Genomic DNA, 26,927 nt, shown 5'->3' on the forward strand with positions numbered 1-26,927 from the left:
CAGTTTTCAGGATTTGTCTGTATATACCTGTACTTTGATTCCATGCAGACAGACAGTTTTCTTTCGGTGGTATGAGATCATTGTCTCCTTTCTGAATACTGTCTGACTTTGCCAGAATAACAGTTTTGTCAGTAGTTTGATCTTTCTAAAGCTTTTGCCTCTCCAAATACTGACTGAGTAATACAACAAGCTTTGTTCACTGATTTTTAGAGAAGGATATGGTATTGGAATTGGTATTCTTTTGAAGCATTGATCTTCAGAGAGATTTCCCTTCCCCTCCCCCTTTCACACATTGTTCTTGGTAGATGCACATATTCAAGGCATTTGAAAGGATTTAAAAAAATGTTTCATCATCCTTTTGCATATGAGGATGATTTTCCATTAATATTTTGAGAAAATGTAGATAACTAGACACTATTGGTCATATATTTGGGTAATGTCACTGGATTAAAATTTTTGGACATAGAGATTTGACTCGATTTCTCAGTCTTCTTAGATGGAAAATCTTGCGGTTAAGGCATTAGACTGGGAGAAATCTGTGTTCAGTTCTTAGCTCTGTTCTTTTTCTTCTGAAATCTTGGGCAAGTCATTTAATCTCTCTGTGCCGTGGTTCTCCAGTTGTAAAATATAGATAATAATTCCTCCCTTCCAACCTTTCTTTCTTGTTTATTTAGCCTGTAAACTCTTTAGGGCAGAGATTCTCTTACTTTGTATATGCACAGCACCTAACACAGTGGGGCCCTGGTCTCAGTTGAGGGCTGTAGACACTACTGTAATACAAATAAGTAGACTGTGCTATACCCATCTCTCCTATTTTGCAAATAGAGACAGAGAACAGGAGAAGTTTCACAGGTGTGTGTGCATGTGGATGTGTGTATTTTAAACATCTCTTCATTACCCACTTGTAGTTCTAATCAAGTATCACTTTGTAGGTGTTTTGCTGGTAGTATTTGGGCTATATTATCACTTCGTTTTTTGTGCCCTGACGGTGCAAAAGTAGAAGAACACAAACTGCAATTGATCAAATATGTCAGAGGGAGGAGAGTTGAGCCAACTTCATCCTCTCTCAGCATCCCAGACACCATCTTGCAATTATCCCATTACCTACGTGAAATCAGCATACGGATTGCAACATGCTAAAACTGAACTGGGTAAGATTGAAGAGGTTCTTGTGATTAAGTGTATAGTGAATCTGTTTTTGTATTGTACCTTTAATATTCCTGCCCCTCCTTCTGGGACCACCTTTCTTAAAATGTGCACCCAGATGTGGGACTGAGAGCAGGAGCAACAGCTCAGAGAACATCTCTTGTTTAGAACCTTTTCTGGGCTGTCTGACAATATTTGTTTATTTTAACATCAGGATGAGACTCTGTTGCCCTGAGCTGCCTTTGTACAATTTCATTGTCTGTCTCTTCATAAGATAAGGTTCACTGACCATTCTAGTGTCCGGGAACCTTAAAAGTTTGGGGCAAGCTTTGTCTACCTGGGGCTGATGTAATATTCTAGCTTTGTGTGAGAGTAGGTGATGATGCTTTTAATGGATGGCCCACAAAAAGGACATGGACCCACTACTAACAATTTAAAGGAGTTTTCCATTAGCTCCAGTGTTAGAGGCTTGTCATGGAAGGCATTTAAGGAACTAGCAAGCACTTCCAAATGGAAGAAAGTGGAGGAAGAGCCGCAAGGGAACTGTCACAGGTTTTGGCTGTCTCACTGTTCCCCTAGTTAGTCCTTCCTAGTCCCTTGTAAGGCAAACTTTGAAGGAACAGCAGCACGAAGAAACCCTTAACTTTCACTTACCTATGATCTAGGATTGAAATGGTGGTGCTACTGGCACATATTGAACTCTGTTCTTTAAGAAAACTGCTAGTTCCAAATTAAATATTCTGATAAGATTTTCATAAACCACTAGTGCAAAACATAGAAGTGACACTTATATTGGCATGGGAGGCAAAAAATAAACACACAAGAACTTGTAGGCAATTTTTATTGACCAACTAAATTAAAATGGGCACATGGGGGGAGGGAACTAATTACAAATACAACTCAATCAAATATTGTTTGATAAAGGGGAAAAAACTTAGCTTTCATTTTGCTTCCATTGTGCTATATATTGTTTTAAAATCTGTGAAAATTTTTAAAATAACGTTTCTCCTTTAATAGTCACAAATTCTATTCGTGCACTTTAGATTTATAAATTTCCTGAATTAGAAAATAGGAATGTAGTTGTCAATTTTGGTTCTATGTCTCTGGGAAATGCATTCAGCAATCCAGACAATATTTCTGCTTTCTTGTTCCTTCAGCTTTACATAGGCATAGAACACTCCAAAATGAAACTGATTATTGAAGGCAAGCACATTCATTTTTACCTAAGGAAAAACCAGAACTATCTTTAAAATGTAGCATTAAAGAAGAATAGGATTCTAAAGCACTTCACAAACTTAATTAACTATAATGAGAGATCTCCTCACTAGAAGCATGATCAAAATGCAGCTATGTCTGGTTTAATTGTGGCAACTCTTTAACAGACCACAGCAACATTATACAAGAGTTTAGGAAATGAATACCTTCTCCTATGAATAGTGTAGAGGAAATTTCAGTAAGTGGTTTATAATTGCTTGAGATGGAATTTGGCCAGGCCATTAGGGTTTACCAATCTACACATTCAAAGGATGTCCTGGCATTTGTTTTATTTAGAAAGGGAAGCCTTCTGTTTTGTCTCATCCAAAAAATGGCAGCTGTAGCAGCTGCATGTCCTAACACCATGTTGGGGCATTGGGTCAGTACAGACTCAGAAGAAATAGCACTATATGCTGAATGACAACCACCTCTAGTCACAGAGGAGTAAAACTGTTGTTTTGATAGTAGTATAGTTGGAGTTAGAACATCTTACCTCATGTTCAAAAAATGCATCTTCCAGTGTCTTTTCTGTGGTACCACTTCCTACCTCTTCAAACAAAGCCTTGTATTCCTAGAAGCACAAACTGTCATCAATTGGAAATAATCTGCTCATTCATCCTATTTATCAAAACCAAACAAACCCTCTCTATATTAAGTAAACTTTCTGTAAATAAGATCCCCGTGCAGATTGTACCTGGTTGTTTGGAATGCACGAACCATGTAAATATGTACTGAAAGAGAATACTACTGGCATTTGCCCTTGTTTTTCCTCCCATTTTCCCTCAGAGCTTCCCAATTTAAATGAGAGCACCAAAGGGGATTGCTATTGCATGAGTACAACTACCCCATTTACTTCAGGACTCCTTCAGTGACTTAGAGCCACATTTTCACTACAAGGAGGTGTGTGTCTGTGTGTCTGTCTGTGGGAGAGAGAGGAGGGCACTCACATGGAATGACAGTGTGTGGGGGGAAAGGGAGAGAATACACAAGCTCTGACATTGTTTTCCCTTCTAGATTAAGACCATGTGGAAACTCTCCTACTGCAGCTTGGTGGCGCTAGGGCTCAGCACGAGAATGGGAACAGCTATACTCTTCTCTGTGCATGTCTTTTCCACATACCACGGCTGGAGGAGAGAGGGAGAGCTGTGCTTGAGACTGTTGCAAGTAGCAGTAGCTTAGGGCTGGTCTACAGTACAGAGTTTCGTTGACAAAAGTTAGCTTTTGTTGACAAAACGTTGGAGGTGTACACAATGAATGCTCCTCCCACCGATATAACTCTCCTGCTATGCCGACATCATAAAACCACCTCAACAAGAGATGTAGGGCTTGTGTTGGTGTAGTTAAGGTTACACTGTGTCAGTGTAGGCACTGCGTTCCTTATATCAGCTATTGGCTGTCATTTTTCCAGCAGAGCCGTAAAATTGACAAGAAAGCCGGGCAGCTAGAGCCCAGCATCCCCCCACTCTCCTGGAGAACTGAATGGCTGTACCCCGCTCCTGGTGGACAGGAGTGAAGCACCGGGCAGCTCCTCCCCCTGACTCCCCATGAAATTGACAAGACTGCTCAGCTCCCGGCAGAGAGCAGGTGAGGAAGGGGGAAACCGGGGCAGCTGGACCCCACTCCCACAGAGCAAGAAGCCCCAAGCAGCTTTCCCAGTTCGTGGCAGGAGCCTGTGGGTCAGCCGGGTTCCTGGCAGGGTACTGCCAGCAAAGCTGAGAGATTGGGCTCTCAGCTCCCCACACTGCCCCTCTTAGGTCGGCGGAAGCGCTCCTGGTGAGAGAACGCACACCACAGACCCAAGGAGGGTAGTGTGGAAATCAGCCACCACAGTAATTAATGCTCTGGCTGTAAGTCAACCTAGATCTTTGTAGTGTAGACAAGGCCTTAGTCTCTGTTACACACAAACATTTTCTGTGAGGAGGGTGAAGTATGTCTGACGTGCCTCACCAGTAGCCGTGCATCTCCTACAGGAGCCACGCAGCCAGAAGACAGGGAGGCCCTCTGTGGGCTTGGCCCTTTCCTTTCCTGTAATTCCCTATGATCTGAAGGTTTGGAAGGCTGTCACTTGCCCTTTTGCGGCTACCTAAACCCCTCTTCCCTAAGGTAACAACTGAGAAGCAGTGGTGCCAGTTAGGAGAGGGCTGCAAGTTAGGGGGCAACCCCACCCCTCAAGGTTTTTGCACTTGCTCAAAGTACTGTAGGCTGTGGAACTGGAGAGGCATAGCCTGATCATTTTTAAGCATTGGTCCTGTACTACATCAGTACGGCTGCTGCTGGAACAGTCTGGAGCATCACTTTGGCTGCATGGTTGCAACACCACTGAAATTTGTCCCTGCTACTGTTTTGTCCAGATGGAGGGGTGAGTGGGCCAAATGATGTTGCAGGCTGGCATGTGGGGAGTTTTTTCCTGTACAGCGGACCGCAGGAGAGTCCACTGAGAACTCGACTGCTGATGATACCGGCTCATGTACTGTGCAGGTAAAAGAGAGGAGTCCCTGGCTGAGGGAGGTCTGGGTCCCTGCAGGATGGGGGTAGACAAGTGGGGACCAGAACTGGCTCGGGACGGGAGTAGGGACCATAATCTGCCAAGAAATGCCAGACTAGTTTTTACTGCCAAAAAATGAACCTTAGTTTCTTGGGACCTCAGTAGCATGGAACAGTTTTGCTACTATTTGAGTTCCATGGGAGCCACTGCTAAAGGCTCCTCCCGCAGCCTAAGGGGAGGAGCCACTGGACCTAGGACTCAACTGATTTAGTGGGACAACTAATGAAAAAACTGGAAGGGGCATGAGGGTCAAAGGGTCAAACGGAGGGAACTGGAATGGGACACCGAGCAGAGAACCCCGGACAGCACCCACTGCTCCCGGAAGGTGTCAAGGGAGCCAGCGGACGCTGCCCAGAGGAATCTGCCTGGATGCGTGAGTGGACAGAGGAACGGAAACAGGCCCCACAGTCGCAGAGCGTCCCTCTCAGCCAACCTCCTCTCCCTGGTGTTATAGATGGCCACTTTGGCCAGGGCGAGGAGGAGGTTGACGAGGAGGTCCCACGACTTTGTGGGGCCACGGATGGGCTGTGCATATAAAAACAAGTATGGGGAAAAGTGCAGCCAGAATCTCAGCAGGAGGTTCTGGAGAAGCCGGAAGAGGGGCTGCAGCCTGGCGCACTCCAGATAGATGTGCGCCAGAGTCTCCCTCGTGCTGCAAAAGGGGCAGGTGTCGGGGTGAGGGGTGAACCGTGCCAAGTACACGCCCGTGCTTACAGCTCCATGAAGGAGCCGCCAACTGATGTCCTCGGTGGGCCGTGGGGTCAAGGTGGAGTAAAGACTGGCCCACCGGGGGTCCTCGCCCTCCGCAGGTGGCAACAGGTCCCGCCACTTGGTGTCAGGGTGGGACACTAGGGCAAGGAAGTGAAGGGTGTGGAGCATGAGCGTGTAGAGATGGTCCCTTGGTGCAGTTCAAAAGAGGACTGGCTGCAGGTCTTGCAGCCAGCTTGTTGCGTGGAGAGAGGGTGGCCCGGGGGGCTCGCATGCCAGGGCCCGATGGAAAGCGTCGGAGGGCTGGGATTGGGGGTAGGGTGGGGAGCGCCCGCTCGCAAGACCCGCTCGAGGTAGACCTGAGCAGCGGGAGGCAAGGCTGCCTTCACCTCCTGGAGTACTCACTGGGGGGTTCAAAGGGTGGAGAGCCCCATTCCCTGAGCCAGCACCTGGGGATCTACCCAGTCCCCCTGGTCGTAGTCCAGGAGATCTCCGATCTTGGTGACTTCTGGCCAGAAGCAACCTCCGTTGCACTGAGGGGGTCTCCGCCACCTGCACACGGAATTGGGGGTTGGAAGGTATGATGTAATGGGCACCTTGTACTACACTAGTGTAACAACTTTACTGTTGTCAATTTCTTGAAAGCTTTTGACTCAATATACTATTTGTACTGGATACTTTGAATATGATTCTTGTGTTGGATACTTGGCTTTCTTGATCATGTTTTAATCTTATATCTAATGTGAAGGGCTTTTTGTGTAAGCAGACATCCTGGAATATAGAAAGACATTTGAAACATCTTACTGCATAGTAATCTGCCACACACTTCACTTGCTCATAGTCCTCTGCATTGGCCAGCAGGTGTAAGCCTTCAGGATAAAGTTTTCCACAAGTTGGATATAGTTTCTCTCTGTCGTCTTTACTCAGCTCCGTGCCAAATGAATTAATGGTGATGATAAAAGCACGTCTGTCTGCTTCAAACTTAATTTATAAAACAAAACAGGTAACAGACTTAATTAGAGGGTCTGATTGTGAAAAACAGCATAATAATGAGTGCTAGTGTTCAATGCCATGAGTAGTCCCATTAAAGTCTAATAGGATTACTCAAATCCATAAGTGCTATACTTGGTAGAAAGTGTTAACAAGCAATAGATCCTATCATTTTTGATACTATATAAGTTATCTAAATGACACACAATTTTCAGAACTATTAACATATATTTTAATAAACTATAATCATAAACATTTCTTTACATTTAACTAGTGAGCCAAAGAGAACTGAATGTTTGCAGTGTTGTAGCCATGTTGGTCCCAGGATATTGGAGAGCCAGATGAGGTAATATAATTTATTGGATGAACTTCTGTTGGTGAGAGACAAGCTTTCAAGAGCTCTTGGTAGCTTGAAAGCTTCTCTCTCAACAACAGAAGTTCATCCAAAATAAATAAATAAATAAATAAATTACCTCGCTCCCTTTGTCTCTGAAGAGAATTTCAGAAAGTTAAGCTTTTGTTCTGTGACTCTTGCACTGACCCAACCATTCCCCATACCCTCACTTCCCTACTTCTTGCTTCTAAAAACATTTAATTCTGCAGACTACCAGGAAATCTCTCCCCTCCTCCCTTATGGATTTAAGTAACATTGCTCAAAATATTAAAAGAAAAGGAGATAAAAAATAGACAGCATTTATTTGAGTAACTTCAGGGTCTCTGGAGAGCTGTTGTTCAGATTAAAGATGAAATGGAAAAGTTTAAAAATAGTTACATGTATAGACTTAAAACAACAGATAAGTAAGTGGCAGAGGTGAACTGAGACATTTTATCTGTCAAATTCAGGCCCTTCAGGTTTGTGTCTTCTCTTCATTAAATGATTACTAACACCTAAAGCAGAGGGTTATATTTCTTCTGACAGCTTTAGGTGTCTGTGCTATCTACTGCTATAGGGAAAACAGAGTAAAATTCATTCCAACGTATAGGCCTTGTTTTGTTCCTCTGCACAGGAGAAAATTTCATTTTTTACCCTGAGGGATTGAATTCAGATTTTAGAGGTAAGTGAAAGTTAAAGATGATTTTAAGTTTACCAGTTCTTTTACAGACTTGGGACCAAAAACAGCTTTGCTATCTATATCTATCTACTATAGCATCTATATCTAAATAAAGTAATGGACCAGCTAATTACTGGGGCTCACATCAGAATTACCATATCAAAATACAGCATCAGCAGAATTTAGCTAGAATGTGAAGTGCTTCTGCATGTGTGAACTTTCAAACTGTTTTGATGAGCAGAAAATTAGTTTTCTATTGAGCAATATAATTAGCTCACACTTTAACAGTTGCAACAGTGTTTTGCAAATTGAGGAACAGATTCACATTCCTAGATTCTGAGCGAATGGATTAGAACAAGTTGTAACAGTGACCTGATTGCCCTCTGGCACTGGCTTCAGCACAGGGAAAGAGAATAAACAATGGGGAAATGATTAAAAAGTAAGTGTGCATGAAAAGATTTCTGGTTAATAAGTAATAGAGCCAAATCCTACTTGTTTTACTAATGTGAAGAGGCACATCAAATCTAGTGGGACTACTTTCATAAGTAAAGAGAGCAGAAGGATTTGACCTATAATGTCTCTATAGGGTGACTTTTAGTTGTTATATCTGTAGTATGTTGATGGCAATGCACATTTTAATTATATTTGAATATAGTAACTTTTGTAGTTTTGGGAATGATCATGCAATCCTTTCTTATTGGAATAATCCCATTGACTGCAAGGGTGCTTACATGCTTGAGTAAAGTTTGTAGAATCAGACCTGTGCATATGTATGAAAGTATGGCATGCATGGCAACTTATTCTTTGTCCACGTAATTAAATTTCTTTAGCTGTCTTTGCAAAAAGACAAACTTTTCAACACATGTCCTTAGATCAGTTTGATGTTACGGGGGGGAAATGCTTCTATAAATAACCCCACACTGATAGCCAACTGATCAAGGGACATGTTCAAAAATGCTTCGCATTTGTCTACCTTTGTTCCTACTGAAGTCACTGGTAAAACTCCCATTGACTTCAACTAAAGCTGGTTGAGAATTTTGTGTCTGAATTATTTTCTCATGGAAAATGCTGTTTCTATAAAATGGAAAGTTTACACAGGAAAAAAATCTCAATTTGCGCCAAAAAAAAAAAAAAAGTACCTTACCTTTGTGAAAATCAAAACGAAATACTTTATTTTGAATCAGACGAACCCAAATAGGAATATCTTATTTTGTTTTGCTGTTTCATTTTGAATCGGTTCAATAAAACATTAAATTGCATTTCCCAATTAACATATAGGCCCCCATTCTCTCATATACACTGAACTCCCTGCAGGACTACATCTCCCATAATGCAACACAGATTTCACTCTTACCAAGCTCTTTATGGTGCATCATGGGAGGTATAGCCTAGGCAGGCAGCCTGGCCCACAGACAAAAATGGGGGCATTAAGCTTCCGAGCTGCCTTATGAGATTTGTAATGCAGTACAAAGGGATAATGAAGTTGAAATTATTTTAAACAAAGCACATTGCTTCATTTCAACAAATGGAAATGAAACATTTCAATGTAATGAATGTCAAACTGTTTCATTTGAAAACTCTCAAAACAAAACATTTCTGAATTAATTATTTTGGAATTTCTGTTCCACAAAAAAATTCAAATTTTTTACTTTAAACGGGCACACATTTCAACACATGGGAAATGTCAGGATTTCCTGCAGGATGGAAATTCCAAAAGTTGCTCAGCTCTAATTTGAACCATTAACTTCAAGGGGAGCAGAATTAGACTAACAAATAAACACTTTTTGAAAATCACACCCCATGACACTGTATTTCTGCCACTTAATGGCCTTTTTAAAAATCAGTGATTTGAGAACTTCAGTATCCAGAACCTAATTTCAGGGGGAAAGCTGTTAGAAAAATCTTAATCTGCTTTTTCCCCCTCTCCTTATTCCAAATGAATAAACAATTATAAAGTGATCGGTTTGATACTATGGCACACCTTGGTAACTCTCTTCTACGGTGGCAATTATAGAAAAATATTGAAGCTGACTCTTCTCTTGAAATTGCCAGGCTATTTCTATACGTAACAGTTGAATGTGGCCCCGAAACAAATGTTTTCATCAGATCCTAGATGTTTACTAGATCTTATCACTCAGAGAAAAGTTGAATGTCAGGCAAAGTGATTTCACAAATCAGGGAAAAAGGAGCAGGAAAAGCACTTTAAGTAATTGAGCTAGAAAAGCCTCATGGAATATCCAGATGCATAAGAGCTGCGCTCTTCTTACCTCAAGAATAGGGCACATTATTTCTGCTGTGGCGCCTCCTTGTTTTTCACAGAATTTATAGAAAGCCTCAAGATAAGACTAAACAAAGGGGGAGAAAAAGACATACTTTTATACAGAACTTCATTAAGGCCCCAATCCAGCAAAGCACTGCATGTGGGTACTCCAATTGAAATTTATGGGACTACTTACATACTTAAAGTTAAGCATGTGCCTAAATGCTTTACTAGATTGAGCTTGAAAAATTAAGATGTCTTCCTCTTAAAATGTTAGTAACATCTAAAGGATGTTATGGAGCAAATACTGCACACACACACACACACACACACACACACACACACACACACACACACACACACACACACACACACACACACACACACACACACACACACACACACACACACACACACACACACACACACACACACACACACACACACACACACACACACACACACACACACACACACACACACACACACCCCGGCTCCCATCTCCCCTCCAGAGAGGGCACTGAAGACTTCTGGACTCCAGATCCAGTGACCTTCCACTGTGCAGGAAGCAGATGGCTGAGGGAAACTCTGCAGTCCAATGCAAAGGAAGGGCTTGGGGGAAGGTTCTACAGCTGTGGGTCTGTAACTAGGAGGATATATGAGCTAATCTCTGCCCATGCCTCTCAAAACCCTGGGTTAGGTCACAGCAGCCCACAAAGCTACTGCTGCCTGGGGCTGTAGAGCACATCCACTGTGACTTGATGAGGCATCTCCCACTCCAGTTGCCTTGGTCCTCTCTTCGCACTTGACCTGTTTAGTGAAACCCCTGAGTATCCAAGAAGTAAACATTGTGTTAATAAATATTTTTCTGTTACATACTGTTTGGTTTTTTTCCAGGATCATCTATAAGGATGTACTATTATGTTGTGGAATGACATTTGCTACAACATTACAGAATCTTATTAAAGGAAGCAGTCACTAGTTCCACATAATATAAAGCAAATCATAAATGGGAGGCAACTCATTTGAAATATCTACATGAGATTCCATGGTGGATCCAATACAATACCATTTGGAGGAAAGTCTGAACAACTCGTTGATAAAATTCAGAGCTGACACTAAACTGAAGGCAAAGGAGGGACTTTTTAATAATTTAGACGATATTGCAATGATTCCCCCAGTAATTTGGAGGAGTGAGAAGAGAAGGATATAAAGAGATTTAACAAGGATAAGTGCAAAGTATTCCACATACCATATAAAAATTAAAGCTATATATTATAAAAGGAGAATTGAGTGGCTGGACAGTAGTAATATGGGAGAATAAAAACCCTGGGTGTAATTGTTGATGGAAATGGAAATATGAATAGTAGTAATGCACTGAATATTTAACAATCAAATGCAGACTCGGGACATATAAATAATACTTGTAAGACCAAATGCATAATTCTTCCCTTTTGCACCATTATTGGAATATTGCATACAATTTGGGACACCAACTGTGGAAAGAAGAAATAATAGAGTTGAACAAATAGGATATTAAAAAGTTTGAAGAGAATGGGCTAGGAGGAAAATTTTAAGGGAATGAAATATGTATAGTCTGGAAATAACCTGTGATATGGGCCTGTGTACTAATTAATATTTGTAAAGCACTTAAAAGATGTAAATCACATTTCTATATAGATAGATAATGCTGCAGCAAACGTCCTATAAGTGCAGAATGAGCTACTACAAAGAAGAAATTGTTCTCACAAGCTGCTGTGGCAATGCTACAGACTAAAAAAGCAGAGTTAAAATTAAGCAAAACACTTAGCTTAAATGCAGAGCTGAATGAAAAAATTCACTCTTCCTCAGTTTTTCCCTTTTGTCAACATTTGAAAATTGAATGCAAATTTATACTAAGACGTCAACATTTGAAAAAATTCCATCAGCTCGTCTGATCATAAACAAAACGTCAACAGTGAATACTACTAAGTGGAATTAGAAGTGGTAGAATCAAAGTAATTAGAAATCTTCAAGTTATTTACCTTTTGTAAATAATAGCAATGTTAGTCATGCCAAAAATTGTGGGAGTCTAGAAAACCTATTATAGATCTTTTAAGATCCAACAATTCTGTGATGTTTGATTGACAACTTAAAATGATTTTTAGTTATTTGTAAGGAAATAGAGTAGGACACTAGCTTTACACCTGCAGCATTTTCATTAGTGAGATTTTAAAAAATAGAATATGGTCATAGTTTTCAAATTCTCAATATTTTATCATATTTTCTTGTGAAAAAAATTGTTTTCACTTTTATAAGAAGTTCACAGTATAGTATTTTGAGAAGCATTTACCTTGTACAGTTTGTTGCGCATTATTTCAACATTCATTTCATCCAAGTCATTTTCAGACAAGCAGTCTTGGAAGAAATCAGCTGAAAGCAGAATTTATTAAATTACAGAATAAATTCATATGGAGATGTGAGTATACCTGATGAGTAGCAACCTACCAACTTTTTGGCAGCAATCAAGGAATTGTGGTTTCTGTTCTACAAGGAAGAGTAATTTGAGGGGGAAGTGGGAGGAGAAGCAAAAGGTAAATATGTGAAATCCTTTTGCTTTTTTTTCTTTATACTGGGATTCTGCTGCAAGGGGAATCAACCCAGCTGTCAGTGCCCAAATCTCCAGAGAGCATTAGATGGGAATGACTAACAGAGTAATTATTTAAGGCCCTAATCTACTCCCTAGCATTTAGCACAAGTAGATGAGCTGGGCTTTGGGGAGATTTCCAGAGGGGATTGGAGAGATGAATCCTCCTTCCCAGGTCATAGAGCTGCTCTGCAGAGGCTGCTCCAGCCCAATTGAAGATGTAGCCTCCCTTCCCTAGCCATACCCCATTTTTATGAGTTTTTGTATATGGGAAAGGATCAGATGATCCATATAACAAAGGATCCTCCAGCCCCAGTCTTTTCCTAGCCCATCCCTGCTCTAGCTTCCCTACACAGGGAACACCTACAGAGTTGGGCTCAACACAGCACAGAGAGTGCACACCAAATCCTATCCAACTTGGTGCTGTTGAACCACTTAAAAATGCAGTATGTGTAACACAGCTATGCTAATTGTTCATCACAATCCTTTGCTTGTATATTGTATGCCCACCCTCATCCCTTGATCTGTTTTGTCTTTCCATTGTAAATCATTCAAGGCAGGGATTGTCTTTCTCTGTTTATACTGTGCTCAGCACAATGGGTGCCCAAACCTGACCTTTGGGCACTGCCATAACATAAATATTTAATAATAATAACTGGTGCCATTACTGGGGGCCTTGGCACCTATGAGATCTGGGCAGGATTTTGTCCTAAATGATTCACTTATGGAAACAGCTGTTGGCATATGTTTAGAGTAGACCTTGAAATAACCATTCAACCATTATCAGAATTATTTGATATTTCTGAAAATAGGCTATAAAAATACTCATTCTGATCTAGGGTAGCGTATATATGTGACTGCTATCCAGGTTTAAATAAAAATTGTTAATCAACTTTCTTATTTTAAAAATGTTTTGTGAAATGTGTTGAAAACCATTTCAGAACTGCATCTTCTTCTACAGTTCATTTGCCTAGGCCCGTTGACAGGGGAGGGCAAGGGGGCAATTGCCCTGTGTCCCGGTGATTTAAAAGGGCCCGGGCAGATGGAAGAATAGATGCGTATCCTCCTCTCCCCCAAGGCCCCTGCCACTCATACCCTCCACCCCTCCCCTGAGCCAAGCTTATTTATTATGTGCCATGCAGGTTCCTGGGCAGTTGAGGAGGTGGTATGTGCTACTCAGCTTCCTGGATTTATCATACCGCCTCAGCCACCCAGGAACCTGCGTGGCGCATAATAAATAAGTAAAAACTTCCGGTGGAAGCCCACTTGGACCTCAGTCATCCATTTCTAGCAGGGCCATTGACTATTCTGCCCTGGGACCCAGAATTCCTGTCGGTGGGCCTGCACTTGCCAAATACTCAGAAGTTGAATTAACAAATCATATCTGGTGAAACAACTATTGGTGTGATCTGAAATGAACTTATCAGGAATATGTGAAGAGGAGCATTTATAGACAAATGAGAAATTATTACATTTTCATACCTAATGGTGTGTCAACCAAAATTGCATTGAATAGCTCTGCAGGGTTTGGGGCAATGCTGACTGCTTCCATTTGCTCAAAACTGCCCAAAGGGTGGCACTTGGGAACAAGTTCAGCTATGGGTCGCTGGTGCAGTGTACCGGTTATCAACAGAATCACGTTGTCTATCATATAGCTGTACCTGAGTTTGAAAAAAAATGTACAAAACAACTTGATTTTTTTTTTTTTTAAGGAAAGTTTTGCTTAAAAAATTACAGGTATTGAGTAGACTATTTCTTAAATATAAAAGTAACCCTATAGACCTAAACCACCAAAGCACTTATTCTGTTTTCAGCTATTCAAATGTCAACATCTCTGAGACAGAAAAGTGATTGCTAGATAACATTAACATTTTGAACATTTGAACGCTAGTGTTGCTTTGACATATAAGTGCTTTTGGACTTTTTCTAAATAAAGGAGTAAGTATGAAATGTAAGGAAAGTCTTTTTATGCGGCACTGCAACCTTAGGATGTGATTTTGATTTAAGATCTACCCATGCATTGCACCAAAAGTACATCTGATGAACTAGCAGCTGTCGCTGTTCTGGGATATTACTGTTTCCCATGAGGAACTTCATGAACACCGCATGTATCTAATGTGCATGTATTCCAAGTTCCTCTGGAACCACCTCTGTGATGGAGTTCTACTTTTAATTGTCTGATAATATAGCTTCTTTGGAGTTGTGCTATCATGACTGATGGACACTATAACTACAGAGCTTGTGTGGACGACCCTGGCCTCCTGAAGATGTCTCAGGATCCTTCAGACCAGCCCTATGGCTATAGGGATCCTCGCAGAAATGTCTTCACTCTTAGCAGCCTCCCATGGATTTTACCATGAAAGAGAATGAACTGGACCTTTTCAGTAACTCTGAAACTGAAATGCAAAACCCATCACTCAGGGTCATCATGTTCCTATGACATTGAGGAACTTTGGGGGCAGTAACACATGTGGATGGAATAGATTTCCATAGTGCAGTGTTTCCCAGTTGGTGTTCCGCGGAACCGTGGGGTTCCACAGGAACACTGTTAGGGTTCCACAAGAAAGTGACATCGCGCCGCGGAGAGCAGCTGTTCTCCGTGCCTCCAAAAAAGGGAAGATGTCCTGGATTTTTCAGCGGAGGGTATTGAGTATGAGTGTAATTTCCCTGCGGAGCCTAAAGGGTTCCGCGGGGAAATTTACTTGAGAAACGCTGACCTAGTTGTTTGTATATAATTTGCTTATTTTGACATTTTTTTTGGCCCCATATGTAAAAATACCATTAAGAGTTTGGGAGGTTCTGCAATTATTTATTGAGTTCAAAAGGGTTCCGTGGCTAAATTTAATTGAGAAACACAGCCATAGTGTGTTACCTGTGACATTTTAAGAATGGCTACTGCTCTTCAGTTTTGCTTCACTGATAGAGAACACTGTTAGAGAAGCATAGAAGTTACTGGAATTTCATACGCAAAGTTTGAAAGGGGGTTTAAAGGATTTTGGATATGTAGTTTAGTGAAGTGAAAGACATGTCACATACTATGAAAGTACTATCACAACTGCAAAACACCGCCGTGTATGCTGAGGGGGAGGGGAGTATGTGCATGCAAAACTGTATGAAATGAAAACAGCAATAACTTTTGAATGAAATTCTGTGAAACAAGAAATGTGAATTTTGCACAACTCTAGTGCAGTCTTATAAAATCATTATGACATTTATTAGTCCATGCACAAAATTGACTCCACCGTCTTTATAATAATGAGGAAAAAATGAATGATATTTTGCTTGCATGTCAGGAAAAAATATTGCTATCCCTAAGTTGAGAAGTAGTCTTGCAAGGTTGTCATAGAGTATTAAAAGGTAAGATAAGGACATGTACTGAAATGTTTACTCCAGAGAAGAGGCGATGTTGCTAAAGCATCCAAACCAACATAAATCAGATCTGTGTTCTCTGAGTTATGTGTTGTTAAAGCCAAGACCAGATCAAATAGCACTGAGGTCTTTCATATAAAACTGCTAGGATCTAAATATCTCACTACAGACAACAGAAATTCATATTTAGCCCACCATCTTTAAACAAGAGGCAGAGTTTGCTATATATATGGAAATAACATATGTACTCTGCATTAGAACTCCTACCCTGCATATCATGAGTTTCTTCATCTTGCTCAAAATTTTAAACCCTAATTTAAACCCTAATTTAAAACAATTATATTTTGAAAAATTTAAATCCCTCCTCCCCTTCTCACCTACCACCCTCTCCCTCCTCCCCCGCAACTGTTAGTCCATGATGAAACAAATAAGAATAGCTTTTTTATTTAGGTTTCTGAACACTGAGTTATACTTCTGTAAAATGATACAGTATTAAATAAATTTCACTCTTGACAAGCTTGGTGTAAATTGAAATAACAAGAAATTTACCCTGACTTACTTTGAATAAGTATGGCAATTGAAATGAACAGGTAACTTACGTGATAAAGTTCAGAAACGTGGCAAGTGGCTCAAAGGCGTGGTTTCTAAAGTAGTGAAATTCTGTGAGTAATTTGTCTTTCAATTTGTCATCGATGGTGGAAACGGTGAGAGGGCCCGTTTCATTGGCCAAGAAGTTACCATAGTCTGTGGTCTGTAAATGTAACTTTAAGTCTACAAATAGATTCAGAAGAGATCATGAGGATAAATTGCCATTACACTAGAAATTGAACCAACTGGAATAACTCTTTATATATTTGGTTTTTGAACCCTGTATTTCCATATTAAGACTTGATCATCTTTCCAGTGAAGTCAAAGGGAGTTTTGCCATTCTCTTCATTTAGAGCAGGTTCAGGTCTAGCACCTCCCTTTTATAACAAGGCTTGTTTACACACCATAGGAGAGCACAAACTGTGTGTTATTCCTCAGAGGTTGTATTGGAGCAGGGCTGCCTTAATCTCCATAGAGTCCCATGAATGATACTGCAGGGGTGATAGGCTATGTAGCCAGGAGGTGTGGCCTCCCTCAGAGATTGACCCTGAGGGAGGACCATCCACTCCCTTGTGGGCGAAACCAGGAAGTCCATGCCCGCCAGACCGGAAGCAGGGGGGCAGGACAGAAACCAGAAGTATAAGAGGTAGGCCCTGTACCTCAGTTGGGGGGAAGACACCAAGGGAGACAGACGCCTCCCGCCAGCCCCTGAGCCTGCCAGTGACTCCTGCCATTCCAGCGACGACCCTGAACTACTAGAGTTGCCAGAGACTTCCGATGCCGAGGAACTGCTGGGTTACCACTGGCTGTGTACTTTGAGGAGGCAGAGGATGACTCAGGTATACCTTGGGACGGGTAGGAAGAAGCCCAGGGTTAGCTGACTATGTTCCGGCTGGGCTCGTGCTGGAGCACTGGTCAGTGTGTTTCGCCCAGAGTCCCATTGACCCAGTGATGGAACATTCTACCACTGTTAGGGCCCTGGGTAGGGATGCGTTGTAGTCAGACAGGCCTGCATCCCACTATCCCCCCTGCCACACCACCCCTGACATCCTATTGGGCCAGGAGGCCTGAATTCGTGCTCATCCCCTTGCCTATGAGCTATAGACTGCTGCACTTGGCCTGCCCTGCCTGAGGATCAGCTGCTGCACTTGGCCCACCCTGCCTGAGGATCAGGCATAGACTGTTGCTGGTCATATTCTGCTTGAGTGCTGGGGCCCATGAACTTGGAACTGGCATATTCAGCTGAGGAACCCAAGGACTGCTAGTCTCCCCGCTGAGATAGGTTGTTCTCTCAGGGCACAGTGACTGGGAGGTGCGGTTGACACTGAGATTGACACTGAGGGAGGGTCACCGCCCCCTGTCCCCTCCTAAGCTCATCTACAGGCTGAAACAGCACATTCTCCCACCTGCTCTACCTCACCCCTTCCCCACTCACTCTGTTAACTATTTTGACAGTGCTGTCTTTTTGAGAGAGCTGTTGCAGCACCGTAACTTGCCTCCCGTTGACTTTTTGTCCCCAGAGCTCCTGGGTTATGTGGGTAGAAACTGGGATAAACCAGGAGTGAATCTGGCTCTATAACTTTATTAGAGAATTCTTCCATTGTTCAGATGAATCATTTACATCTCAAGGAGGACTATAGTCTTATGTATGTGAAGATATATCAACACTCAGATGTATACTTGTAATGGTACTGCTTAGCACAGATACAGGCCCCAGGTAAGTTCTGTACAGCGCAGCTCAAGAGAGATCACTCTTATGCTCGTCTGACATTTGGCCTCCGATCTTTGGACTTTTCTAACTTCTGCTGTTAGCAGCTCCAAGGGGCTATTCTAGAAGCTGGGGTCATAACAAGGCATAAGAAAATCTGTCCAGGCTTCCTGCACTGGCAGAGTCTGGGGAAGTCACTACACCAGCAAGCAATCCTACACCACCTAAGGATTCCCCATATGAGTTCCCTTAACCATTTTCCCCCAGCTTTATTACCATTTTCCACTGCTGGGGGCAGAACCAGGGATTTTGATCTAATTTTAGTATTCAGGTCTCTTCAGCATTCCCTTGTATATGTAAAAGCCACTGACATATTCTACAATAATAGCCTCATATGCTATAGTAGCACTATTGTAAGATTGTGGTGATAGAGTTTGGGATAATGTTTTTTGTGGGTCACAATTATTACATTTCCAAATGAATTCCAAAGTGATGTTGAGAAAAAAGTAGTAGACTTGCTATAGTTCTTGATAAAATAATCCTTCTGCATACAGATTTCCTGTTAGCTCAGCGACCAGATTAGGCTCATTACAATGATCGCATTCAACATACTCCTTTTGTCAAACTCACTACAGTTAGTACCTGCGCATTCGCCAATGTTTTCTCTAGTTCTTCCTGTACTAGACTGAACACTACCAGTATAAACTAATTCCTTATGAAAGAAATGATGCTAAACAAATCTTACAGAATTAAACACAAGCCTCTGTTGACAAAGGTTATGTCCTTTCTAGCATATTGATGATGGAGTTAGATAGCTGGAGGTATCCAGAGTGCTGCAGTACAGGTTTCTTTTCTAACTGGAAAAATACTTATATTTTCCCCTCTATCTAGAGAGATCAAGCTAAGAATGATAAAACAATCAGACATAAATAAAATATATAATTATGCTTAAAATCAGATCTAAATGTAGAAAATATTTTTCTACTCGCTCATGTTGTATGAAGATGAAAAGTGATAATTTTGCTTATGTATCAAAATAATCTGTAGAGGTTAGAGTACATTACCTTGCAATCAGAGAGGAATAGGAATCAAGCTCCCTATGATTCTATTTCCAACTTTGCCACTGACTTATTTGCCTTGATTTACTCCTCACAAATGAATTCTTGGCACCTTGGGATACAGCTGCTCTTAAAGGGCATTCCTCGCTGGGTGAGGAGGCTAGTCAATCCATATTGCATAATCCAGGCACTGGTCTCAAGTATCAAACTCTGGAAAGAGCTGTCAACATACTTCACTGATAAGATCATCAGAATATGTATTGTATGCAGTGTTGTTGTAGCCGTGTTGATCCCAGGATATTAGACAAGGTGGGTGAGGTGGTATTTTTTATTGGACCAACTATTATTGGTGAGAGAGACAAGCTTTCAAGCATGCAGAGCTTTTCTTCAGGTCTGGAAAATTAAGATTATGTCTACACTAGATACCTTACAGCATCATAGCTGTACTGCTGCAGCTACATGGTTGTAAGGTCTCCCATGTATCCACTCTATGATGATGGGAGATAGTTCTTCTGTTAGCATAATATAACCACGCCCCAATGGTCGGTGGTAGAGCGTCTCCCACCAGCATAACACTGTCCTCATTGGTGCTTCTGTCCATTTTTTTCATACCCTTGACCAACAAAAGTTTTACCGACAAAAGTGTTAGTGTAAACATAGCCTAATTCCATAATGACTTCTAAATACAAGGTTTGAACAGATTGTTTTTAGCATAAATAGTTTACGTATATTTCAAGGGACCAGTTAAGGTGAAGTGGCCTGTTAAAACCCCTCCAGTCATAGAGAGGAAAGCAGCTGGGAGGGGGGGTTTGTTAGTGGGTTGCAGATTGCTGTAATAAACCATAAATCCAGTGTTTCTGTTCAGTTCATGATTTTTAGTATCTATGAAGTTATAAATTTAAGCTTCCAGGCTCATCTCTTGAAAGTGTTGCACAGGTTTTCTTTTGAGGATGAGGACTGATAGGTCAGATACAGAGTGATTGCCCACATGTGATAGGGTGTTTTTGTCTTTTATCATTTTCCTGCATAAGTTTATTTGAGAGTGTAGTGATTGTCTAGTTTCATACATATAGTTGATTTTGGAGCATTTAGTGCACTGGAATGAGATACATTACATGTTGTGACAGGCATGTGTAAGAATATAAGAACGGCCATACTGGATCACACCAATAGTCCATCTAGTCCAGTATCATGTCTTCTGACAGTGGCCAATGCCAGGTGCTTCAGAGGGAATGAATAGAACAGGTAATCATCAAGTGATCCATCCCGTTGCCCATACCCAGCCTCTGGCAAACAGTAATCCCTGCCTACCCTGGCTAATAGGACCTAGGGTACTTCAAAGGTGTGTTGTGGGGGATGCTAACCATTGGACCAATGGAGATATGTCTTCAGGTTTTGCATTTGTTGCTCTGGGAGGTCTGGTGCTTCTTTGAGTTATTGCGTCCTGCTCTGTGAGGAGCTTGCTTCTGATGAACTTGGAAAGGTGGGAAAATTGTTTGAAGGCCAGAAGACGGGATTCAGGAAAGACTAGGGTTACCATGTTTCAGGTTCCCAAAAGGACACTGCCAGAGAGGGAGAGGGTTACAATTGGTGGGTGCTGGTAGGGTGTGTGTGAACTGGGAAGGAGTAACTGGGGGGTCCAAGAGAGGACACCTGGGGCCTCACTCTTGAGATGGAGGTCAGTGTTGCTCTCTGTCTCAGTGGCAGGGCGGCTGGTGCAGACCCAGGATGCAGCAACAGCCATCAGTGAGCACCTCCCTGCGGGGCTGTCGTCCTCCCCAGAGCTGGGAGGTGGGGCCTGGGTGGGTGGTATCTGGCAGATGTGAGGGACCAATCAGATGCAGATGCAGGGGAGGGACCAACTGGGAAGCAAACCAGTTGGGGATCTTTCTGAGCTGCAATGTCCGTTCTGCAAAAAACCCAGACATTGCCTCTTATTTGAAAAATCTGACAGGGACAGAGGATCAAAATATAGGCAATGTCTGTGCCAGATATATGGTAACTCTAGAACTTCTTTCAGGATGGGGTCCCTATCAAGTAATAGATGTAATTATAGAGTATATAGTGAGCTAACTGAGGGGAAAAAATTCCACCCGTGATCAAATTGTATTATCTTCCCCATCACTGCTGAATGATTTTGGCCTCATCATACATGGCAAAGCTGAAGAAACCCTGAAAAATTATTACAGCCACAAACCTATGAAATTGATCCCTGCTCCCCTTGGCTGGTAAAAGCCAGAGCACAGTAGCTATGCCCACTGCTAATGGAAATAGTCAGTGACTCCTTCAGAGAGGCACATTAACCAAATTACTTGAAAAAATGCAATCGTTCATCCAATCCTCAAGAAGCCAACACTTGACCCTGAGGAGCTCTCCACTACTGTCTAGTCTCCAACCTACAGTTCCTGGATAAAATGATTGAAAAAGTAGTAACCACCATGTTCCAACAACATGTGACATAAGCCAACATTTTCATTGCCTCACAGTCAAGGTTCAGACCAGGGGAGAGCAAGGAGACTGTTGTAGCATTAAAAGACTCTCCTCATGGTCATGGATGCAAGGTAAAATCTCCATACCCATGCTGCTGGATGTCCCTGCGGCTTTGACACAGTGGACCCCAAGGTATTGGTAATATACCCACATGATATAACAGGAGTAGATGGCCCATCACTACAGAGACTCCACTCATTCCTCTCCAGCAGAATTCTGAGAGAGGTGATGAGTAACTGCTCCTCCACTCTAAAACCCTTTGTCATGCTGGCTGGATGGGGTGGGGGAAAGGGGGGTATTTATTATATTTTTTAACATTGATACGTCAGAATCATATTAATTCATGTGAGATATGCCATGTCAGGTACTGTTAAAAAGGCTATGATGTGCTAAGTAAGATGATAATGTTTATGTTCATGTGTTATATGTGTAATGGAAATTATGGATATGTTTGTATCTATATTTCAATTTGTGCTGTGTTTCTGGGCAACACCCCAGACAGGATGGCTGCAGCACTAGCCTGCTTAATGGCCCATTAAGGAAATTCACGGGTACAATGGGCCCAGGGGGAGAAACAAGGGATATACCTGATGAGTCCCCAGGAATTACTCATGTGACTCTGGACTCCATCTTATTCCTGTAAATTTCCACAAGCAGCATGGCAAAGGCCAAAGGACATAAAAGGCAGCTGCACCACATCCATTTTGTCTTCAGTCTTCAGCCAACCCTGGATCAACTCATTTACAACTGAACTGAAGCTGTGAAACAAAGGACGGAGACCCATCTAGATACTGGATATACACCAGAGGGACTATACAAGCCTGCAAACTCCACAATTTTACTAAAAATCTGATGGACTTTCAAATCAATGGATTTTATATGGACTTTCAAATGAATTGTAGTGTCTGATTGTTTTAATCCTTTAACACTTCTCTTATAGTTTGTTTCTTTCTTTTTATAATAAACCTTTAGTTTTAGTTACTAAGGGATTGGCTGGCAGTGTGGTATTTTGGGTAAGATCTAAACTTATATTGATCTGGTACTGTGGCTGACCCTTTAGGGTCAGGAGAACCTTTCTGCGTAAAGAGCATATAGTTTTAAATAACTGGTCTGTTTACTGGTCCTAGTGGCTGACTGGGAGCCAGAGACTGAAATGCAGTGAAGGGGACTGTGTATACTTTTGTTTTGGCTTCTTGATAACCAGTGTGGGGAATCAGAAGCATTGTTTGTGGCTGGTTGGGAAGTCTGACTTCAGTGTCACCCACCAGTTTTGGGAGAATCTGCTCTCCTTTTGCAGCCTGCCCTGACCTTGGCATTTTCAGGTGGCTACCCTAGGCATGGACAGGTCACAGCCTTCACCCATGGGGACCCACAGGAACCCACACCATTTATTCATTTCAATATCTACATGAGACTACTGGGGGAGAAAGGGAGATGTTATGCCCTTTGCTGCCAATAAGCTTCCACCATAAGTGATGATCACAATTCAAACACTACTTCTTAATCCCCCAAAAAACCTGTGCTCAAGCAGAGTTCTGACCCCATAAAGAAAAAAGTGTCAGACTCCATGAAGTCCACTAGGGACTTTGCTATTGCTTTTGACTTTTTACACAGAAGGTGCTCAGATGCTATGGTGATGGGTGGCAGTAAAAAACCCCTAAGACAGATTGGGTCAGCAAGAGGCAGTAGCACCTCATTCCTACGGAGGTCTACCTTAAACTGCAGATGGGACTCCACAGAAGTGATTTCACTAGGAACTGCCCCAAAAAAGCACTGAATCAGCACATCTGTCTATCTTCAGTACTTTTATATTGTCCCCATTACTGTAGCATCTGAGCACCTCACACTCTTGAATGTGTTTCTGATCTCACAAGGGAATTGTGACAAAGTTCTATGATCCCCATTTTGCAGATGAGGAACTGAGGCACAGACTGAGTCATATTCTCAAAATAACAAAGGAAATCTGTGGTGGAATCCATGAACTGAGAGCAATGTGCTGTAGCTCTATATGCACACAGGATTGAATGTTTCTTAATTCTAGATGACTGAATATAATATCTAACCTGTATGTGTAAACGCACACGCACACACACACATCTAGTTACATCCAGTTGGATCGAAGTCTGCCCTTGTTTTATGATGATAATCAAATTCTCTCTTAAACACACTGTGCACCAATCGTCCTCTTCCTTTCTGGGGTAGTATAAAGACATAGTGCATGTAAATAGTGATGTGTGTAATTTTAACACTTTCAGATTTTTGATTGTCCATGTTAAATTTGGGTTACATGAGGGAATCTAGTATTTTTAAAAATTACCAAATGTTACAAAGGAAGGAAACCCTGAACAGTTAAATGGGGAGAATACAGTTACACAAAAGCCCATGACTGAATTGGGGTTGCTACAGGCTGCTGCTTGTGTGTGTGTTTGTTCTAAAGTAGAGTTAAGATTACGGAGCAAGATTAAATAAAAACTCATTAGAATTAATTTGTACTGCAAAGCTCATTTAGAGAAGGATCTTGATGACTTATAAATTATCTGTCCTTAAAACAAAATGCACTCATATAGCACTGTAGAAATAACAATAGGATGGCTTAGTTCAAAACTTTTGAAAGATACATTTTAGTAATTATTTTCTCTTTAACAATGTCTTAATTTTAAAATGAACTAGAATGGCTATAATGTTTCTGTTTCTCCAGAACATAAGTAAGTATTTTCTTGAAAGAGCACTTTTTGAAAAAATTGCGTATCTTTTTAAATGTATGGAAAAATAAGATTCTTCTCCAAAGCGAGGTATCCCTGAGAAAAAAGCCATGGAGCTAATTTATACTCCCAAGAGATTAAAAAAAAATGTACCTGTTTGTCTCCTGGAGAGTGCGTAAGAGATAAAGGAAGAAAGAGCACTAGGTTTAATAACGCAATCATTCTGTCAATAATTTCTCTCAGAAGTTTGAAGCAGAGCTTGTACATTCATTGAGCAGGAGATATGTGACTCATGGAAATTACTTGCTTTAGCAGGAATATCTGTACAATTTGTAAATTCCTTAGGCCATAATTACTAGTAAAAAAGAGGTTACAGGAACTGGTCACACTTAAGCTATTCTAAGGTCCCACTAACCCCGCCTTGTAAGGAGTTGTAAGGGAGAGGGGAGCATTTGTGTGGGCAAGTTTCAGCTTCCTGTCCTCTCCTACCAATTCTTCTACCATCACTGCATAAGCAAAGATGCTAATGTTTGAGACACAATGAACTTACTTTTCTATTCACTATGCTAATAATTTTACATAATATAATCCAAAATGTAAAAGATTTTGGTTAAATAACTGTCATTTTTACTCTCAGATACAGGAGAAAAAAAGTCTGTGTTAATTTATTTGTGAAAGAGAAGTTCTCTGCTCTAATTATGTTTTTGGAAATGCCTGGAGACGGATCATCTGCTTGTCTATTTTCACAAGCCTGCATGATCTAGTCTGTGGCCAGTTTGATCTGCAGAAAAGCTGTTTTGGAAACAACTGCATGTTCCTGTCTCCTGTGCAACAAAGTCACCTTCACAAAAGCCTTAATTTAAGCATAATGCAACTTTATCTCCCTAAAACCCAGTTTCTCCTTTTAAGTAGAAAGCCCCTCAATGATCTAAAAACCATGCAGTACATAGTCCTAAAACCACAACCCTTATGGAAAAGTCCTATGGATTTAGTACAAAATGATAAGCTTTTTCTAGGTTTTGTGAACTATCATATACAGGTATATAATTCTGTAAATTATGGTAAAAAATGTAGAGTTAGGGGATTAGTCTCTTTGAAAATCTCAGCCTACAGATTTTTTGAGTAACTTCTATCAAACCATATTGACTTCATTCTTAAATTCTCTAGGACTCTTCCAGAGGGAAAAGCAGGATTACTACTGGCTTTCAATAATAGTATCCCTTATCTTCTTTCTTTTTCTGACTTTTTCTCTTTTAAAAAAAACTTTCATCAGCGATCTAGTAAACTAACAGACTTACCTTCCAGTGTTTCACATTGCACGAGGTTGATGTAGTCTGCATTTGTCAAGATCCCAGCTTTAAAACCTCGGAGCAGCCCCTCCAGGTAGCCATGGTCCACATTGAAGTAAAACTCTGAGTACCCTGGCATGGAGAAAGAGAGGGTTTAATCTCTCTGCTGTTCTGTGGAAGTGTCAGCACTGAGTACTAAGTCTTGTGCTTCTCTTTTGAAGGTGATGACCAATAGTCACTAATTTCCAGTCAGTTCATTGTTGGGTTTTTACTGACTTGTTTCTTCCTGTTTGTTGCTCCCAGCATAGTTTTGACTACACTTTGCTTGATGCTTACAAAACACCAGCTAATCAGCCAGACAACAAATCTAACTCCTTCCAGTCAGAATTAGAGACTGGATCTGCTATGACCTAAGGAGAGATAGAAGAAGGGGCAAGGATTTAACCATTGTTTACATAAAGTGATTTGGAGTTGAATTTAGAATGTACAATCAAGTTTGAATTGGATTTTCATGCTTCTTGAATATGTTATGGTCAGGTTTTTTAAATCATCTCTGATCACATATTGATCAATGATGCCTGAATATGGGTGCTACAAGGGCTATTCAAGAAACTCATTTAATTTTAAAATGTCTATTTTTACAAACGAAGAATTGTCTTTTGCACTCCAATATAGAGAGCAATGTGTAAAAATGTAAGATTACTATCCTGATGTCCTACCGCATTGTGAGATGTGATGGGGTATACAAAGCCTGCACTGGTGAGGAAAGGGTTAATGATCTGTTTTGGGTTTAATCAGTCCTGCCCTGCTACACTTGCAGTAGGTGTCAGACTGAGGCTATGTTTTGCCACCGTCAGATCGACTTCTCTTGATCGACTGAGTGGTCAGTGAAGACCTGATCAGTCGATCCAGAAAATGATGTATTAAGACCACCTTCTCAAGTGGCATAGCGCTGCGTTGACAGGAACGCGGTTCCCATCGGCGCAGTGCAGTGAAGTCGACGGGAGTTACGCAAATTTTTTGTGTAGCTTGTGTAACTCCGGTCGACTGCCGCCGAATCTCCGAAGTAAATGAAGACAAGTCCTTAGAGAGAGGAGTTAAAAAGGAAGAATACAGCTCAATTGGGAGCTAATTGGGAAGGG

The 26,927-nt window shown here is 41.4% G+C and overlaps 1 protein-coding gene across 2 annotated transcripts; it reads right to left on the minus strand.

The window, feature by feature from the left end:
* Nucleotides 1–1,997: 1,997 nt before the first annotated feature.
* Nucleotides 1,998–26,022, minus strand: ATP6V0D2 (ATPase H+ transporting V0 subunit d2). Of its 2 annotated transcripts, none has more exons than XM_067553825.1 (8): nt 25,795–26,022; nt 16,550–16,721; nt 14,064–14,242; nt 12,288–12,367; nt 9,963–10,040; nt 6,458–6,634; nt 2,894–2,971; nt 1,998–2,369 (listed from the first exon to the last, which is right to left on the minus strand). In XM_067553825.1, exons 1-8 carry the CDS (start codon nt 25,922–25,924, stop codon nt 2,208–2,210), a joined length of 1,056 nt encoding a protein of 351 aa, XP_067409926.1. In that variant the 5' UTR covers nt 25,925–26,022; the 3' UTR covers nt 1,998–2,207. The 2 variants fall into 2 exon arrangements, 1 of the variants encoding a protein (XP_067409926.1); XR_010920891.1 differs by having other exon boundaries at nt 2,235–2,369; nt 2,894–2,984.
* Between the last annotated feature and the right edge of the window lie 905 nt (nt 26,023–26,927).

The sequence above is a fragment of the Emydura macquarii genome, unplaced genomic scaffold (assembly GCF_026122565.2).
Source record: "Emydura macquarii macquarii isolate MOO-44397 ecotype Brisbane River unplaced genomic scaffold, CSIRO-AGI_Emac_v2 contig_1477, whole genome shotgun sequence".
Taxonomy (NCBI): Eukaryota; Metazoa; Chordata; order Testudines; family Chelidae; genus Emydura; species Emydura macquarii.

Bases quoted from the DNA above. Each gene is read 5' to 3' on its own strand.
- ATP6V0D2 (XM_067553825.1), bottom strand. From the start codon at position 25,924: ATGCCAGGGTACTCAGAGTTTTACTTCAATGTGGACCATGGCTACCTG. The intron at 16,722-25,794 runs GTAAGTCTGTTA...ATCTATTTGTAG, and splicing joins GCAATGTGAAACACTGGAAG to ACTTAAAGTTACATTTACAG. The intron at 6,635-9,962 runs GTAAGAAGAGCG...TTATAAATTAAG, and splicing joins TAATGTGCCCTATTCTTGAG to TTTGAAGCAGACAGACGTGC.